This window comes from Schistocerca nitens, chromosome 2 (genome assembly GCF_023898315.1).
Source record: "Schistocerca nitens isolate TAMUIC-IGC-003100 chromosome 2, iqSchNite1.1, whole genome shotgun sequence".
Taxonomy (NCBI): domain Eukaryota; kingdom Metazoa; phylum Arthropoda; class Insecta; order Orthoptera; family Acrididae; genus Schistocerca; species Schistocerca nitens.
Genome location: NC_064615.1, coordinates 84,211,562 through 84,229,169, shown reverse-complemented (window position 1 = coordinate 84,229,169; position 17,608 = coordinate 84,211,562). Strand labels below are relative to the sequence as shown.

Sequence of the window (17,608 nt, the reverse complement as noted above, 5' to 3'; positions counted from 1 at the left end):
GCGGGCAAAAACGTGGGTAAAAAAGTCTTCCTACAAGCCAGGGTCGATTTCAACCAAACTTGGTATACATATTACTTAATATGTGGAAAGAAATACTGTGAGGGTAAGAACCACCAGGCTCTTAACTGAAGGGGAGGGGTGTGGATGATATCGTGGCGACAGAAATAAAGGAGGGGAGGAGGAGGAGAAGGACAGACAGAGAAGGGAAAGAAGGAAATAGACACGGGTTGCCGAAGGAGGAGATGAAGCGAGGGGTACGGGGAGGAGGAAGAGATGGACAGGAAGAGGGGAAGAAGGAGATCGACAAGAGAGGAGGGAGAAGGTGATGGACAGATAGAGGGAGTAGGAGATGGACAAAGAGAGGGGGAGAATCAGAAGGACAGAGAGAAAGGGGGAACGATAAGACTGACTAATAGAAGATTGGAATAAATACAAACCCCGGTCAACGCCAGATGTTAACTAGAGGTTATATAAATGAGCTGGTATCTTTTTCTACTCTATCTCTCGCCAAGCGGGTTAGGGTCTGGAAGGCCGCCTCCCACTACTTTTTCATGCAGTCTGTACACAGGAGACGCAGCTGTTGACGAGAAATGTAAACGGAAGGCAGGTACTGTTCTACCGTACCGAGCGAAGCGGCGCAGTGGTAAGACACTGGACACGCTTTCGCAAAAACGGCGGCTCAAATCTTCGTATGGCCATCCAGATTTAGGTTTTCTGTTGTTTCCCTAAAGCCCTCAATGCAAGTTCCGGGATGCATTCTTTAGAAAGGACATCGCCAGTTGCCTTCCCTATTCTTCTCCAATCCAAGCTTGCGCTCCGTTTCTAATGGCCTTGTAGACAGGACTTGAAGCACAAATTTTTCTCCCGTCCTTCATTATACCGTGGGTCCCTCTGTGCTTTCTAGTCGGTGCCGGCGGCACTGACCTCGCCCGTATCGAGCACCACGGTGCAGGTTCTTGTGACAGCATCATCGATCTTCACTCCTACCGCCATTCTCCGTGTAGGTCAAGGCTTCTGGAGAACTGCGCAGTTGCGTGCCTCTGGACTAACGATGCACATGCAAACAGGTGCACCCAGGGCCCCATTTCCACCGAGTGGGGAGCGATACTACTCATTTTACAGCAACGCCGTATGTGTCCAGCTAATGGTCCACTTAGGCAACTTATATTTCATTTGCTACCGTCGCAATCCTTCGTGAACTCTTGTTTTCATGACTTCTTTCTTTCATTCCTTCTGTTTTCATGTCTTTATATAATTAATTTGCCATACTGGTTAGCGAAGGAAAATGTGACGTTAAAGTTTCTTCAATTACAATGTCCACGACTGCACTGCCTCCCGATAGTCTCCAGTAGGCTCGCTGGGCACTATGAACCGACAGTACACCCCGATCAAACAGTACGCCGGGAGAAACCGAAGAATCAGCTGTCAATTTTAGGTTCATAGCTTTCTACAGTGCGGTTTTGTCGCTTGGATTTTTGTTGAGTTAATGAGTGTATTAGTTCGGTGGTCTCCAGCGAACAGTCCGTTGTACACCTTCCACAGACTGGTGTAAAGTACTGTCACAAGAAGCCTTGACTTACCATTGTGTTATCATTGGAGATTTGAATGCGTATGAAGTGGAGTTACATGTCGGCCAGGAGTCCGCAAACTGCTGCTCATAAGTGCAAAAAAATGGTTCAAATGGCTCTGAGCACTATGGGATTAACATCTGAGGTCATCAGTCCCCTAGAACTTAGAACTACTTAAACCTAAGGACAGCACACACATCCATGCCCGAGGCAGGAAGAGAACCTGCGACCGTAGCGGACGCGCGGTTCCAGACTGAAGCGCCTAGAGCCGCTCGGCCACACCGGCCGGCTCTGATAAGTGCAGAAAAGATCTAGGAATGTCTTTGGAGTCAATGAGAAGCAAAATATGAAAAAACTGCGCGTAAAGCATGTTTCGCACTATGCAGAAAGGAGAGAAGGAGCGATCGGATCCCGTACGTGTTATACCTGGCATATACGAAGGTCACTCCAAAAGAAATGCACACTATTTTTGTGAAAATACAGTTTTCATTCTGCATGTGTGAAAGTTTTACACACTCCTTCCCGCTTGTTTTCAACCTGTTCCCGTGAGTGGCGCCGTCACAGCATGTCTTCAAGATGGCTGCTACACTTTACGTTCGTCAGAAGCAACATGCTGTCATAGGACTCCTGTGCTGTGAAAACGAGACATTGGGAAACATCCACAAGAGGTTGAAAAAGGTGTATGGAGATGCTGCTGTCGATCGCAGTACAGTTAGTCAGTGGGCAAGCAGGTTAAGTGATGAAAGCGGGCACGGCAATATTGAGGATTGTCCTCGCAGCGGCAGGCCTCGTACTGCACACACTCCAGACAATGTGCAGAAAGTTAACGAATTGGAGACTGCTGACAGACGCATCACAGTGAACGAATTGTCACGCTACGTTGGGATAGGGGAAGGAAGTGTTTGCAGACTCTCTTCGTGAAACAAGGTTTGAAGATGACGACTCCCTTGTGCACGCTGCCAAAGAGTGGCTCCAACAGGTTGGTCCAGAATTTTACCGTGCGGATATACAGGCGTTAGTTCCAAGATGGTGTAAGGCAGTTGAGAGGAATGGAAATTATGTGGAAAAATGAAAATATTGTTCCTAAAGGATGTATCTACATACTGTAAAACTTTCAGACGTGTGGAATAAAAGATGGATTTAAAGAAAATAGTGTGCTTTTCTTTTGGAGTGACCCTCGTAAAATAGTCCATAAGCACGCAGATGCTTTGCACCAGTTGGCATGTTGGAGATCGAAAATAGAGGTAAGGTAACCTAAAGCACTGTAGCAACGTTGTTGAGAAATGGAAAACATGCCTTAATAATCACCCAATCTCGAGAAGAACCGTTTAACGAACAGGAATCTTGAAAGAATAAACGTAGCTTGCAGCAGCGGAAAATAGCATAAGGAAAAGGGAAAAATAATATTTGCCTCCACGTATTTACTTGCGAATGTAGTGGTAGAATATTAATAACATCACGGACTGGGCTGAGTGTTCACCTATAATTTCACTTATAGTTAGACACCATACTCATTTGTAAGTGATCGCCCAAAGAAAGTTATAATTTGGTCACTTTAAGGCCAGGGGTAGTCAGCAAGTACAAACGTTGTGAGTGTAAGTACGGCGACTGTGGTGTCAGAATGATAGCATCAGTAATACGGAAGTTAATCCAGTTCAGTGGGCACAGAACTTACTAAGTAATGTTGTATAGGTAGCACCAGGAATGTTGCGACAAACTTCGAAGGGTTGTAGAAGTATCTTGAGGAACAAATTGAGGATAGGAACCCTTGTCCAGAAGCGTCATCCAACAACGCTACGGAGCGTCGAAGTTATAAGCCTGGCGCCTGCCGCTAGGCCCCCCCCCCCCTGCCCCCCTCTTCGGCAGCTAACGTGACTTTGTACCCCGACGGACGTAGGTGGATAATCTCGCAATGTCGTTCGTTGTTCAGTGATGGCCACTATCTCCAGTGGAGAAGATGCATCGATGGATGACTGTTTCGGACACGGGTTTCCATCCACAGTTTACTTTTGTTGTGGAACCCTCTGAACTCTTCAACGTTTATCGGTACAGGGCACCCTCCACAGCCCCTCGAAGTTTGTCGCAACATTTCTGGGACATCCTGTATAGCGTAATTTACATAAGAGAGGAGATTAATTTTACGATCTCTTCTGTCTAATCCAGTGGATGGCAGATAAAATACATTCCTCAAAAGGGTGTAGAAGCTTAGATACATGACCAAAATGCATTAGTCAGACAGTTTAAGAAGGTACAGAGACAGATACAGTTTTAATGGGGTAAATTAAAGCTCTAAACTACGTAAGGAGAGGTGGAATTCTCTTTGTGACTAAGTGAATTAGCATTACAGATAGTGTATTATATTTTCATTTATCCGGTCTGGATAGCCGAATATACTTTTTCCTTGGTTTCACCGATGCTAGAATAGTTGCTTTGGCAAAGCAACAACCAATTAGTTCTTCATCCTCTACCAATTGAGTTAACGCTTCATATGTAATGCTCCCACTATCGACGTAATGTAATAGTTTGTCCTTACTTTCCATTCTGTCCGCCTTGTGGAGGCATAGTGTGGGAGGAAAATCCGTTATCCTGCTGTATATTACGTAGATAAATCCGCACAATGCCGCATCTCAAGTCGCTTAGTGATAGCAGCTTAAGCGGGGCAGGCGAAGTCTTACTTTCTAGCCACCAAACAGTGAAGTCACGTGCGACATCATTACGGAAGCAAAGACCTGGTCTCACTACAGTGATGGAGAGAACGTGAGTACAAGTTATGCACAGCGAATCGGCTTACTTTCATAACAAACTAGACCGAATGAAGGACTGAAGGGCAAACAGCGGTGAAAGTTTTCTGCGCTGATGCGTCACTACTGCAGCATTCAATAATGTCATTACACTCGTCAGGTGTCGAAGGAAGAAGGAATGCCGTACTTATTACCTATGTATTTCGGGTGGTTTTGTGATTCAGTGGCTTGTCAATTAAACCTAATTAAGATGTGTTCTGCCGGATTAGGCACAGAGGAAGTGATGTCAGGGCGATTTGCTGGAGCGTCCAACTAAGGGCAGAGCGTGCTCGTCTATCAGCCAGATAGCGAATGTCCGGTTTCATACCTGGTCCAGCGCTAAATTATACTCCCAAGAAATGGCGTCGCCTTTGTAAAGTTGTAATCAGGTTTTGGTAATAACCTTTCACTAAACAGTACTCTTCCATCCAGACACATTAGATAACAATTAACTGCCGGTCTTCCCTGCTGATTGAAATACAGTACCTATCTCGTACCGAGACGCGTGATGTTATTGGTTGCAGTGTCTTTCATTGAGAATTAGTTCAGTTGCACAGGCCTGGCGGAACGAATGGACAGCCGAGTGAACCGTCTTGATATTCGTCGTTAGTGATTTTAAAAAACAGAGAGAACTTCCTTCAGGTTGACTCACTGCTGTGTGATGTTTATGTAACACGACAGGCGTGTCGGGGAAATCTTGGCGTGGGGCGCAGTCGCTTTGTGAGAAATAATCTGTTGGAGTACAAGCACTAGCATTGTCCTATAATATGTTCTGTGAGTAGGTTTAACGCTGTAAAAACTTCAGCAGTACTACAAACAAAATTTTGATTCACTCTTCTCGAATATTAGCACACCATCTCATCGTGTACGAACGTATGAAGACAAATGTGGTTCAAAAGCCTTCCAAGTTCCAGGTAGCAAGAACGTTACAAAACCACGAACTTTGTACCTTGGGACCCTTATTCAGCCACTATATAAGACCACTGTAAATACTCAAAAGTCCTTTTTCATGCATCTCAAAGACTGTTTTGGTACGGAGTTGGTTCATAAATGATCTTTGGTGTACCTGTCTTATGATAGGCATCTGTTGAATGCTGTCCTTATTTCTCTGCCCTGTGCGTCTTCCTCTTTTTCTCTTCCCTCGAATCTTTCTTTCACTGACTCTTCGTTGCAGATAATTTCTTCGGACTATACAAGGTGTTGTGGGTACAAATACAGATATTGTGATTATTGGTACTTGAATATGTTCCCACTTCAGGGTGTTGTTTTTGCTCTGTGCCTTACAGTCCTCTCGTAAACACGTCACATAATCTACTACCTGATGTTTTCTGCACGGTCATAGCTGCAAAAAATGGTTCAAATGGCTCTGAGCACTATGGGACTCAACTGCTGTGGTCATCAGTCCCCTAGAACTTAGAACTACTTAAACCTAACTAACCTAAGGACATCACACACATCCATGCCCGAGGCAGGATTCGAACCTGCGACCGTAGCAGTCGCACGGTTCCGGACTGCGCGCCTAGAACCGCGAGACCACCGCGGCCGGCTCATAGCTGCACCACTAGGTGGCGTACACCAGTTAGTATATACTTTCGTTTTGCGTCCACGTATTGGCGCCGTGAAACCTGACCTGCTGCTCAGGGTACAATAAAAATTAATAGCTTACTTGGGTCTTGCGTACTTAGAGGTACTAACCAACTTAAAGCCCATACTTCTCATAATAACTGTAATTATAAGTCTGCAAATGAAGTACATACTGATGTAATAGTATCAGTACAAAATCATCTCTGTCATCAATAAAAACATACGCACTTCCCTAAAACCCTGTATGTCCCAGACAATGTGTAGTCCCAAAATTTCTAGTGGTTTTCTTTCCTCTCCGGTTCTTAGAAGTTCTTCCTCATTCGTCATTATGTCAGCTCTTTCCACTCGTAGAATTTTCTTCCCCGCCACCTTTCAAACCCACCCTAGTATTTTTCCTCTTTCTTTTTACTGGCGATGATCGCTGCCATACCATAGTACACTCTAGGAAAAAGTCAAGGCGAATATCTTTCTTCACACTGTTGAAATCCTTTTCTCCGTCACCTTGTCAAAAGCTTATTTACTCATAGACATTCCTCTTATTTCTTCAACACAGCTTCCAATATTTGTTCCAAAAACCTAAAAGATTTTGTTTGTGCCGAAGTCTTTTCTTCCTCTGACATTTTGCTGTTTATATTTTGACGGAACCTTCAAATTTGCTTATTCTCGTCGTTTTCGTCTGTCATATGTTTGTCATTGCGTACTCTTTTTTCAGCTTTTACGATCCTCTCCATGATGAATTGTAGTTCTTCTGATTCAGCCAACGATACTGATGTTAAAAACATTTTTTCGTCCAGAAGAGTTTTAGTAACTACTCACTGTTTCGAATGGTGCGTATTCTGGGTGCTAAAATTCGCTCGATACCCAACAATTTAAAGGTTCTTAGCCGAACGCGCTGCAGGTCTGGAGCACGGTTGTTGCAGGATGGCGATAAGCGCCTGATAACCATTTCCGAGGGAACCGCCCATGCGTTCCCTCGGCTGGCTATAGTGCGTTGGTAACACCGGTTTGCTGAGGTCGCTGGCCGCGCCGGCGCTGGCCCGGCGTGCCGGACACGCATCGCCGGCTGTACGAGCACTGCGCACAGCGTGCTGCACACCGTGCCAGTCTGTGGCCTAACACGATTTATCGATGCATTATATTTCTTGAAAAGGCGTTTTAAGTTGTCAAACTTCCTGGGAGATTAAAACTGTGTCTGACCGGACTCGAATGTGGAACCTTGCCAAAAGCGGGCAATGTTATCAACTGAGCTACCCGGGCTCGACTCTGTGGTTCTGGGTTCGACTCCCGGTCCGACAGAAAGTTTTAATCTACCAGCAAGTTCCACAACAGAGAATACATTATGAGTTTCCAGATGCTTCATTCCTCGCAGGCTGATTCGACTTCGGCCGTAGTAGAGTCGCTCTTGTTGAAGTGGGCAACGTCACGGAAGGTCGTGACAAAACACTGAAAAAACATTTTCATGACAGAGCCCGGGACAGCACAGGAATATTTCACAGCTTTCATCTCTTCACATGACACTACTTCCACGCTGCGTCCCTGGGGGTAGGGGGGTAGCAACTCACTTAGGCACTGATACCTTGCATCTCATCTTTAGCTTACTTCTCTCCAGCTGATCATCACCTCCCCACCGCAGATCACGTTTTTTTGGCTCGGAGAAACAACTGATCTGGGTGTTTCATCGTGCTCCGTGCTGGTGACAGCGTTGCGGTACTTTAGTGCTTGGCTTTCCCATGTAAGCTGAGACGTACTGTTACTCTGCCACGCAGTATCATTGGCAGAGAATAAAATCTGAGTGCATGCAGAAACGATTTACAATCCGCAGATGGTACAGGAAGCTTCTTTTCATCTGTAGCATCACTGTAATCGTTACTAATAGGCCAGAAAATTTCATGTACTCAACGTCATAAGACCCTTACAGAGATGACTTAACTTACCGTAACAGTCGTGAAGGGAGGGATTCCAATCTCCATTAGGTTCTCCATAGGTTCTCTAAGCCGATTAAACCAAATGCCGGAATGGTTCCTTTGAAAAAACACGGCCAATTTCCTTCCCCATTCTTACCCTATCCGTTGCTAATCCTCCGTCTCTGATGACCTAGTCATCGTCGAGACTTTAAACCCTTATCTTCCGTCCTTCCTATTTTTTTAGTAATACATTTTTATTGTTTTTAGAACTGTACCATATTTTACAAACCTGTTACAGACTTGAAAACCGCTTAAGCTAATTTCCGTCCGCACAAAGGCGTTACCTAAGAGAAATGGTTCAATTGCTTTATCCTCATAGGTATAGCTTAAGGGATCAGATCTTTACGGACGACCTCTCCTCTAAGGTCTCAGTAAAAAAGCTGGTCTGATACTTAGGAACAAAAAGCCACAATTCGATGTCTTCATATTTCTTCCAGTCCCGACCATAGTTTCAAATAAATTGTCTTTCGATTGACTTCTTGTGGGTGTCCATAACAGTACCGATACATTTAAAGGCCTATGCTACATCGATTCCAACACGCTGTCAGTTGAAACGAGTCCTTTATTTAGCACTGCTAGCTAGTTTCGAACGTGTGCTCATTCTCGAGTGCACGTTATATATCTACAGCTATATAACACTCCGCAAGCCACTTAATGGTGTGTGGCAGAGGGTACTTCTAGTGCCACCAACTGGTCCACCCTACCCTTTTCCACTCGCGGGTGGTGCAAGGAAACAATGATTGTCGCTAAGCCTCTGTATTTTCTTGAATTTCTCGAATTTTTCCGCCGTGGTCATTACGCTTGTTGTCCGACTCATCCCGGAAAGTGCTCTCTCGAAATTACAATAGTAAACCGTTCCTCGATGGACGACGCCTCTCTAGTAACGTCTGTTGAGTATCTCGGTAATGCTCTCGCGCCGGCTAAAACATTACATGGCGAAAAGCGCCGCTTTTCGTTGGATTTTTCTCTATATCTTGTATCAGTCCTGTCTGGTAAAGATCTCCTGTTGATGAACAACACTCAGAAATCGATCGAACAAGCGCTTTATAAGCCACCTCCTTCGTAGATGGGTTACATTTTTTAAATATTTTTCCTACGAATTGTAGTCTGGCATCTGCTTTTCCTATTTGTTTCATGTGGTCATTCCACTTAAAGTGGATCCTGATTGAGCGACTTGCTTGTCGATAGTGATCAAATGATGATAAGGACAACACAACACGCAGGACCCCGATCGGAGAAAATCTCCGACCCGGCCAGGAATCGAACCCGGGCTCGCTGCATGGCAGGCAGAAGCGCTGACGACTCAGCTAAGGAGGTAGACTACATTTATTTATGGTCAGGGTCAATGACCATCAGTCCTCCGGAAGGTCGTTCTGCAAATCGATACTGTCGTCTGGCGTTGCTACTTTGTTGTAGACAACCGCATCATCAGGGAACAATCTTAAAAAGCATAGGACGCGCTTTCTACTTGGATATGGGTAGATCATCCTCGTAAGTAGTATTAAAGAGGAATCACGTACCACGCACAGTTACGCATGGTATAGTCGTCCGTAACAATGCTTGACTTATGATTCCTATTTTATACTACTTTGGAGGATGATGTGTTCGCATGTATTGAGCACTGGAGAATAGCAGACGTTCGACGCTAGTTAGTAGTACTGAAAAGGGTATTCATTTTAACTGACAGCATGCTGGAAACTATGTCTTTCTCAGACTGTCTTTCCATGTTCACTAAAAACTGATAAAATGGCTTGGCTAAAAATTCGTCTTTAGCACAATATCCTTACGTAATAAAGTGGGAAACGTGTAAATGCCACAAACGAAAATGATTATGGACAGCGATAAGTTCATATTTGTAGATGATGTTGCTAAATGGCTGGGAACGACGTTATCCGACTAAAGTGCCGATGATGGAAGGACTTTTCATAGAAGGAGTTGTCACTGACTCTTCGCCCACTGCCGGCCGGGGTGGCCGAGCGGTTCTAGGCGCTACAGTCTGGAACCGCGCGACCGCTACGGTCGCAGGTTGGAATCCTGCCTCGGGCATGGATGTGTGTGATGTCCTTAGGTTAGTTAGGTTTAAGTAGTTCTTAGTTCTAGGGGACAGATGACCCCAGAAGTCAAGTCCCATAGTGCTCAGAGCCATTTGAACCATTTTTCTTCGCCCACTCACTGCCTGATGGCTGACTCTGCGTTAGACTTGTCGCAAGGGGGAGCGCCTCTTCTTACCTGGCTGCTACTTTCCTGCACGTCGGCGCTCTCTGCTCTCTCGGTCTCACGGCTTCACATCTCGGAATACGGGAGCACGCAACAGCCTGCCTCATCTCACACACACGAGAAGTGGCAAAGTCGAGAACGATAACGTGCACTGAACACGTCTCTTTTCCGCCTTTACTTCTTTTTATGTTTTCAATCCAGCACGACAGTATGAGTCTCTGAACGTCATCGAGTGCGAGCCTCTGGCCAGGCCCACTCGGGAGCGCCGAGTTTCGAATCCCCGTCTAGCCACCCTTATTTGTGTTTCACGTGCCTTCCCAAAATCTCTAAGGCAATTGGTTGTGTTGTTCTTTTGGAAGGGCACGACCGATTTCCTCCCCCATCTTCTTCCAAACCGAGCTTCTGCTCCCTCTCTAGTGACCTCATCGTCTACGAAACGTTCAGCTAAAATCTTCCTTATTTTTTCAAGGAGACTGTGATACCACAGCATCTGCGGGCTATGGTCAGATGGCGCTGGCTATATCTGAAATCCGTTCTCGCAAATAGCTATCATTCGCGTTAAGTGTGAACTTTACATTCCACGTGTTTCATTAAAGACTATAACAACCGACTTTCGGGGCGTGGTAAACTTTTACTGTGCTTATGATGGTCTGCAGTTTAGGGGACGTACAAGGGTTGGACAAAAACGTGGAACCACCGCGAGGAATGTATGCTTGAACACAAACGCAGGTAGTAGCCAACCCTGCCGTCGTATTTGACCACGAACGGCACTCAGCAATGCCATCAATGCGTTGCCAGTTTCAGTCGTGGTCAAAAGGTTGTTCAGTGTAGCTGTGGGTACAGTATGTCGGAGGTAAGTGAATTCGTACGCGAGCAAATTGTAGGTTCCGTAACCAAGGTAGCCGCCGAAGTGTTTGGTATTGCTCGAGACATCGTATCGAAGGCTATAGCGCATATAGGAAAGCGGAAAATCATCATCCACTGAGTCACAACACGGCCGAAAGTGTGTGTTGAGTGATCGTGATAGACGGCTGTTGAAGAGGAGTGTGACGAAAAATAGGGCGACCGCTGCAAAAGTCACTGTTGAGCCGAATGTCGCCCTCCCGAACCCTGTTAGCACAAAAAAGACACGAAGGAAGCTCCATAAGCTGGAAACTGGAGGGCGAACTGGATTTTCCAAAACTACTAATCAGTGATGCAAATGCTGGTAACAGAAAAATACGGTCCCGAAGCCACAAAACTTGGACTACGAAGAAATGGAAGAATGCCATATGATTGGATGAGTCTTATTTTACAATTTCCACCTTCTGGCCGAATTTACGTCTGCAGTACGCCGTCCCAAGCCTACGATGCAGAATGTTTGCTGCCAACAGAGAAACATGGCGAGGATTCGGTGATGATTTGGATAGCCATACTTACTCTTCAAGGCCGCTTTACTGCCGAGGACTTTATGATCATTCCGGCTGATCAGGTCCATCCCATGGTAAAGTGTTTGCTACCCAAGACGACAGGGCCTCTGGTCACACAGCTTGCGTCGTCCAGAAGTTGTTTGTGGGCACTTGGATAAATTGTCTAATCTTCCCTAGCCACCACAGTTACCAGATCTCAATATTATTCAGCCTTTGCGGTCTACTTTGGAGGGAAGGGTGTGTGATCGCTACCCTCCTTCACCTGATCCTGGCACTATTTTGTTGGAAGAACGGTATAAGAATGCCTTGAAAACAATACAGGACCTGTATTCATTCCGAGACGGCAGGAAGCTGTTTTGAATGCCACCAGTTTTCCTATGCCATACTAAGATTAGTAATGTGTTTTTCGTGTTCCCAACTTTTTGTCCACCACATTTTTTCATCGTTATAAGCTATTTCCGAAAGTTCGCCGGTGTATCTTCTGGAGTAAGAGCCGTGGACAGTTATGACAGACCCTTTGTCCTTCAGAGTAGTATTTTAGCTCTCTCTGCCGTAGCAGGTTGTATGCGGGCTAACTTTTATTTCCTTGCATTTGCGTACTTGGCTGTGCCTTTTATAACTAAGTCCTGTATTTATTTTTTGAATCGCTTTTCTGGTCGAGAGAGCCAGTTCAAATCCAGTCACAGCTATACGCTATCTGCACCACAATTGTCTACTTCTCCATTGTGAGGCAAGCGTCTTTTCAGATTCTTTGACGTCTGCGGTGAAAAGAAAGGCTTTTCGTCTGCACTTACCTCGATATGAAGAGACGTCGCATAGTGAAGCTTTCACAGGCAGTCACTTTCCACTGGATGTGTGCTTAGCCTTAGGCGCTCCCAAGTTAAAACACCAACACTTACCTTCAGCAGAGGGAGGAAAATTTGCGAGGAATCGACGCAAAACCGTCAGCCAATCATGGTCAGAAACAGTCTGTCCAAATTCCGTTTGACAATGTGCGTTTTTAAAAGTTCAGTAAATAGACGAGTATCTGAACAGCACCGTATATTAAGAATGCTTGCATGCACATGCGCGAAACGGACATGTTGGGGATCGCTACGTAGCGTCAAGAACATTAAACTGTAGCCGGTTTGCCTCTGTATGAAGACCTGTCATACTGCTTAAACATCCAGTTTCGTCACAAATAGCGAAAAAAAAAAAACCACGGCATAAATGCAAGCTATGTGGAAGCAGTTGTGTGGAACAGAGGTCTTGAGCAAGAGCGTATCATGGACGTGAGGTCTCTGCTAGTCTCGCGGTGGATGACGAAATAGATGTGAGATTTCACGACAAATAGCTCTGGGTACACATCTTAGTAATCAGTACCCAATAAACGCTCTGGCTTTCTTCCCTGATACTGAATATACATATGTCTGGCTAGAAGGACGGGAGATCAACTTCCTAAGACTTTTTTCGACAGCGCCTCTGCCACTCTCTGGAAATACGGTTGGTCTTGAACAGAAAATGTGTGTATCAGTGGCTCAGACCCTTGTGAAACTGTTGATGATTTGATGAAACTGTATCGGGAGAACTGAGGGTTGGTAAGAACAGTCTTCACGTCATCATTCACAAAGATTGGGACAAGTGGCAAGTCTGTTCTTTATTTGCGCCGCATAAATCGATTGGTGAAAAGGAAGGGACACGAATAATAACTGCTGGAGACTTCTCTGACTCATGTGAGTGAGATCCATGTTTTCTGTGAACCACCATTACAGGAGAAGAGACCTGGTGGTATGGAAATTCAATTGGGGGAAAGGGTTGGCAACCACCAGGGTTGCTGTACACAGTTGCTTGTATCACATTTCGATTCATGTTCAAAGGCGTGTAATACCAATGTTTCGGGTAGTTCCAAAATAAGCTTCCGTTAATAGTTTCCAGAAACTCTGTACACGTTGCAGTAAGTGGATCATTGTCACTGGAAACTGCTTACGATTTGAGTAAGAATCAGCATCTCCATACATATTCAGCAAACAATTTGTACCAGAGTCACTCCACCCCTCCCCTTCTTCTTGTACCACTCGTGTATGTTGAACGAGAAGAACGAGTGTTGGTAATGCTCCGTGTGAGCTCGAATCCCTCTAATTTTACCTTCATTGTGTTTTCGCGAGATTGACTGGCTTTTCTAGTACCGAGTGCGCTCGTAATTTCAAGAGTAATTCGCACCGTGCTCCACAGCACCCCTCTTGTAGCGACTGTCCTTGGGTTGGATGAGCATTTACTTGACGCTACCGCGCTTTCTAAACGAATCTGTGACTAAACACGCTACTCTTCTATGGATCTTCTCAATTTCCTCTATCAATCCTATACGTACGGTAAAAGTTCGAGGCTGACTAGTCAGTACTCAAGTACCGGTCGAAGGGATTTTTGAGCCACCTGGTTCGTGATTGGACTACACTTGTAGAGGATTATTCCAGTGATTCTCGTTGTGGCATCTTTCTTTCCTGTGATTAGTTTATGTTGTCGTTCCATGTTAAATCACTCCGTAAACGTAGTCCCAGCAATTTAATGGATGTGACTGCTTCCAGTGATCGTTCGGCAAACAGGTAATCATCCAATAACTGGTACTTCCGACCATTTATGTACAATACGTTAAATATGTTTCTGTCGAACGTGTTATGTCATCCCCCGCGCCAAACCTCGAACTTCTGCACGGTTTTACGTAAGTTACTATGTCTTTTCTTTGTATTGAGGTGGTGCATAGGTTCGTAGTGTTGCTCCATAAGTTCAGTAAACACAAGAGATATAGACCCTACGTAACGGAGACTTTACTGGTCAATAATTTATTCTTGTTCACTATCTACAGCAGTCTGTCAACGATGGGATAAGTTTTAGATTCCGTGACTGTAGAAATCACGTGGCTTTGAGCCGATGAACTCGTCGAGCAATGTTCAGGGCAGATTTTCACCAGGAAAGGAAGTTACCTGAAGGTTAATCGATAGAGAGCGGAAAAGGTAAAAATCTGAGGGCGCAAAGGCAGGTGAATAAGATGGGTGCGGAATGACTTCCCCCCGATTCCTGTATAGTGTTTTTGTCAGTCTATCGGAATACAGGCGGCCGGTATCGTGGGGGTGGCATCACTTCACGCAGTCTTCCTGGTCGTTGTTCTTGTATTTCGTGTACAAGGCATCTCAGTTGTTGACAATAAATGTCAGTAGGGATGGTTACATTCGGGGAAGCATTTCGTTGTACGCCATACCGTCACTCTTCCACAAGATGCAGAACATTGGATGCTGGTTTGCTTAGGCTCAACCAAACCTTTCTTATCCTTATGTTAGCATACAGACACCAGTAACGGTAGAGGATAGCAATGGTCGGTGTTGTTCACTAGCCAATTGATGATGAGTGAGCAGAGATGCAAACATGATCACCGGCTGATTTTTGTAATTCTGCCGTAGAGCAGGTGGTGCCTACACACCCGATTTTTGAGCCTTCCTCATTTGCATGCAAATGTCGCACGATGGTGGAATGACCACAGTTCATCACATGTGCCAGTTCTCGAGTAGACCTACAATGACGTGGGTCGTTCTGGACTAATGTGTTTAAACGATCTTCAAACCTCGAAGGTCTTCCCGAACGTGGAGAGTCACTAGGTCAAAACCGATCCCCCTTAATGCGGGAAAACCATTTTCTTGCCATTCTCTGTGGAGTGGCATTATCACTATATACGGCGCAAGTGTTTCTTGCTGCCTCCATCACCCCTCTATAGGACTCAAACAGAAGAATATGTCGGAAATGTTCCGATTTTTCCACTTGACTCACCATTTTCTAGCGTCCACAGCTCCACTCACTATCTCCAAATGACAAAGTGACAATATGTAAACTCAAATAGCAACAGTGAACTAGAAATAAAAAATGACAATCGATAAATAAACCTACAGCAACCGGATTACCAATATACAAAGCAAAAACGCTACGAACTTCTGCATTAACCTAATTTTACAGTATTGATACACCACCTTTCTAGATGCGCCTTGTATTTAATACGAATGATGTCTCTCTGTTATACCGAACATGATACACATTATGTTTTCCGCTGATGATTTTCCAATTTTTCCCTTCGCTTATGTGGCGACATGTGGTAGGAAATGATGTGAGTAGCGAGTGCTGATGAGTAGATGGCATAAGAAAACATCTGATGCTCATGTGATAAATGGACGGAGTCAGTTTTTGCTGATGCTAGGAACTGTGATTAACGATCAGGAAACGAAGTCGGCGGAGCAGGTTTGCGGAGCGCAAGACGTGACGCAAAATGCGACTAGTTAGAGCGGTAACGCAACTTTCGGCACTAAAATAATGGAGTAGGAAGTATTCCGTCGTGGGACTGGTTGCGCGGGAGAGAAACGGCAAGTTTTTCCAGTGGGCAGAGTTATCAGCGGCGGCAGAACCGGCTGGAGATACGCAGGCCGGCCGATAAGTATCGGGCGCGTGCGGCGCTGCGCTGCGCGGCGTGGCGGCGCGGCGCGGCGGCCATTTCTTACCTGGGTACTGCCACAGCGAGGGCGGAGTCAGGGTGGAGCCGTGCGGCGCTGCCGCCGCCCACGGCGCCACGCCATTGGCCGTCCGGTCGTCGCAAGGCGGGGCTTGCAGCACGGCCGCTGAAACACCACCAAGATGGAGAAGGCTCCTCAGTAAACGGCGTCACGCTGCTGCAACGTCGGGCGTTAGTTCGCTGCCGCGTAACGCGAAACTGCACTGCTGGCTGCCGCAAACGTCCAGTCAGAAAATACATCATAGTTCTGATGTCAGACGACTGTATGCAGTTTTGGAAATTGCAAAAAGACTGAGATACTCCTGATATTTGGGACTGCTATCAAGCGCGTGAATGTCGCAAAAAGGCAATCTTCAGCCGGCGATTGCTATATTTGTAAGAGAATTTCGGTTGTGCTTGTACTGTTGTTTTCTGGAAAAATAATTGCGCAGGAGGATAAAAAATACAACAAATGCCGAGTCGTCTGAACCTTTGACATTCCCTTCTGATAACTAGGCCTACACAACTAGGAAGCGCGTCTCGGGGAATATCAGAGCGACAGTGCATTGTTTCGCTTGGTGAACAACTTGGGAGTTTCTCATATGTCATAGCGTCTGCAACGCCACTGACCGTCCAAAAAGAAATCTCGAATTAAACAGACTTAGGATGTTAGTTATTCTTCTGGAAGTTTATCGTGGCCTTAACTTAAGGAGCGAGATTAGTGAAAGATATCTCCTTCGAAGCATGCAAACTTTGTTGTCTATGCGTGAGCGTAGATGTGTGGTTCTTGTAAGGAGGTAGTCCTACTGAGAAAGTAGTGGTTCTGAAGAGGAAACTGTAGTTCATTCACATTGCGACAATCAGGGAAGTTAAACAAGGTAAACACGAAACTGGGTACAATGTAATAAATACAACAGCGTCGTGCTATTTGTAACGGAGGAGCTACAAGACAACAATGTTAAGTTGAAAGAAGAGTTGATAAAAGGCAATGCTATCATCAACCCAAAGGTTTGTTCGAACAGCGGAGAGCTTTATTCGGAATGGTCTTGTCGGTTTGTTCTTGCCTTCCTCCAACCTTTGAAGTGACTTATGGAAACAGATATAGAGGTACCTACGAGTTAACGTGGAATACGAACTATGGCGCATCTCCCCATTTCTCACATTAACAACCGTTGGTAGAGGTGAATGAAGCGATAAGTGACGGATAAAAATCCTTGGACAGGCAAGGAATCGAAACCCAGACCTTACAATACGTAGTGTGGTATTTTAACTCTGAGCTATCTGCAAAAATGCGACAACAATGCAACGTGGCTGTACTTACATTGTTACAGATGTTTCCATACCGGATGTGAGCAGCTTTCTTGGTTGCCACATGATATCACCTCGAAGTAGGTCTATTTTATTGCTTCTCTGCAAGCTCGAGACCCGAGATCAGAGAAGTGCTACAATCCACAGTAGAAGCCAGACAGAGACGGGCGGAAAGTGTATGGCGAACAATAATTAAGAACATAAACGTTGATAGCAGAAGGACGTCACAAAGAAAGGAGGTCACACACGAGGTATAAGGGGCACTCAAATGAAA

General features: G+C 45.4%; 1 protein-coding gene across 1 annotated transcript in view; it reads right to left on the bottom strand.

The window, feature by feature from the left end:
* Positions 1 to 17,608, bottom strand: part of LOC126235760 (serine-rich adhesin for platelets) — a 196,917-nt gene that overhangs the window by 163,576 nt on the left and 15,733 nt on the right. The window contains exon 2 of the mRNA XM_049944556.1: positions 16,037 to 16,153. Within this exon, the coding sequence (XP_049800513.1) occupies positions 16,037 to 16,153 (117 nt within the window). The remainder of the gene's footprint in view (positions 1 to 16,036; positions 16,154 to 17,608) is intronic.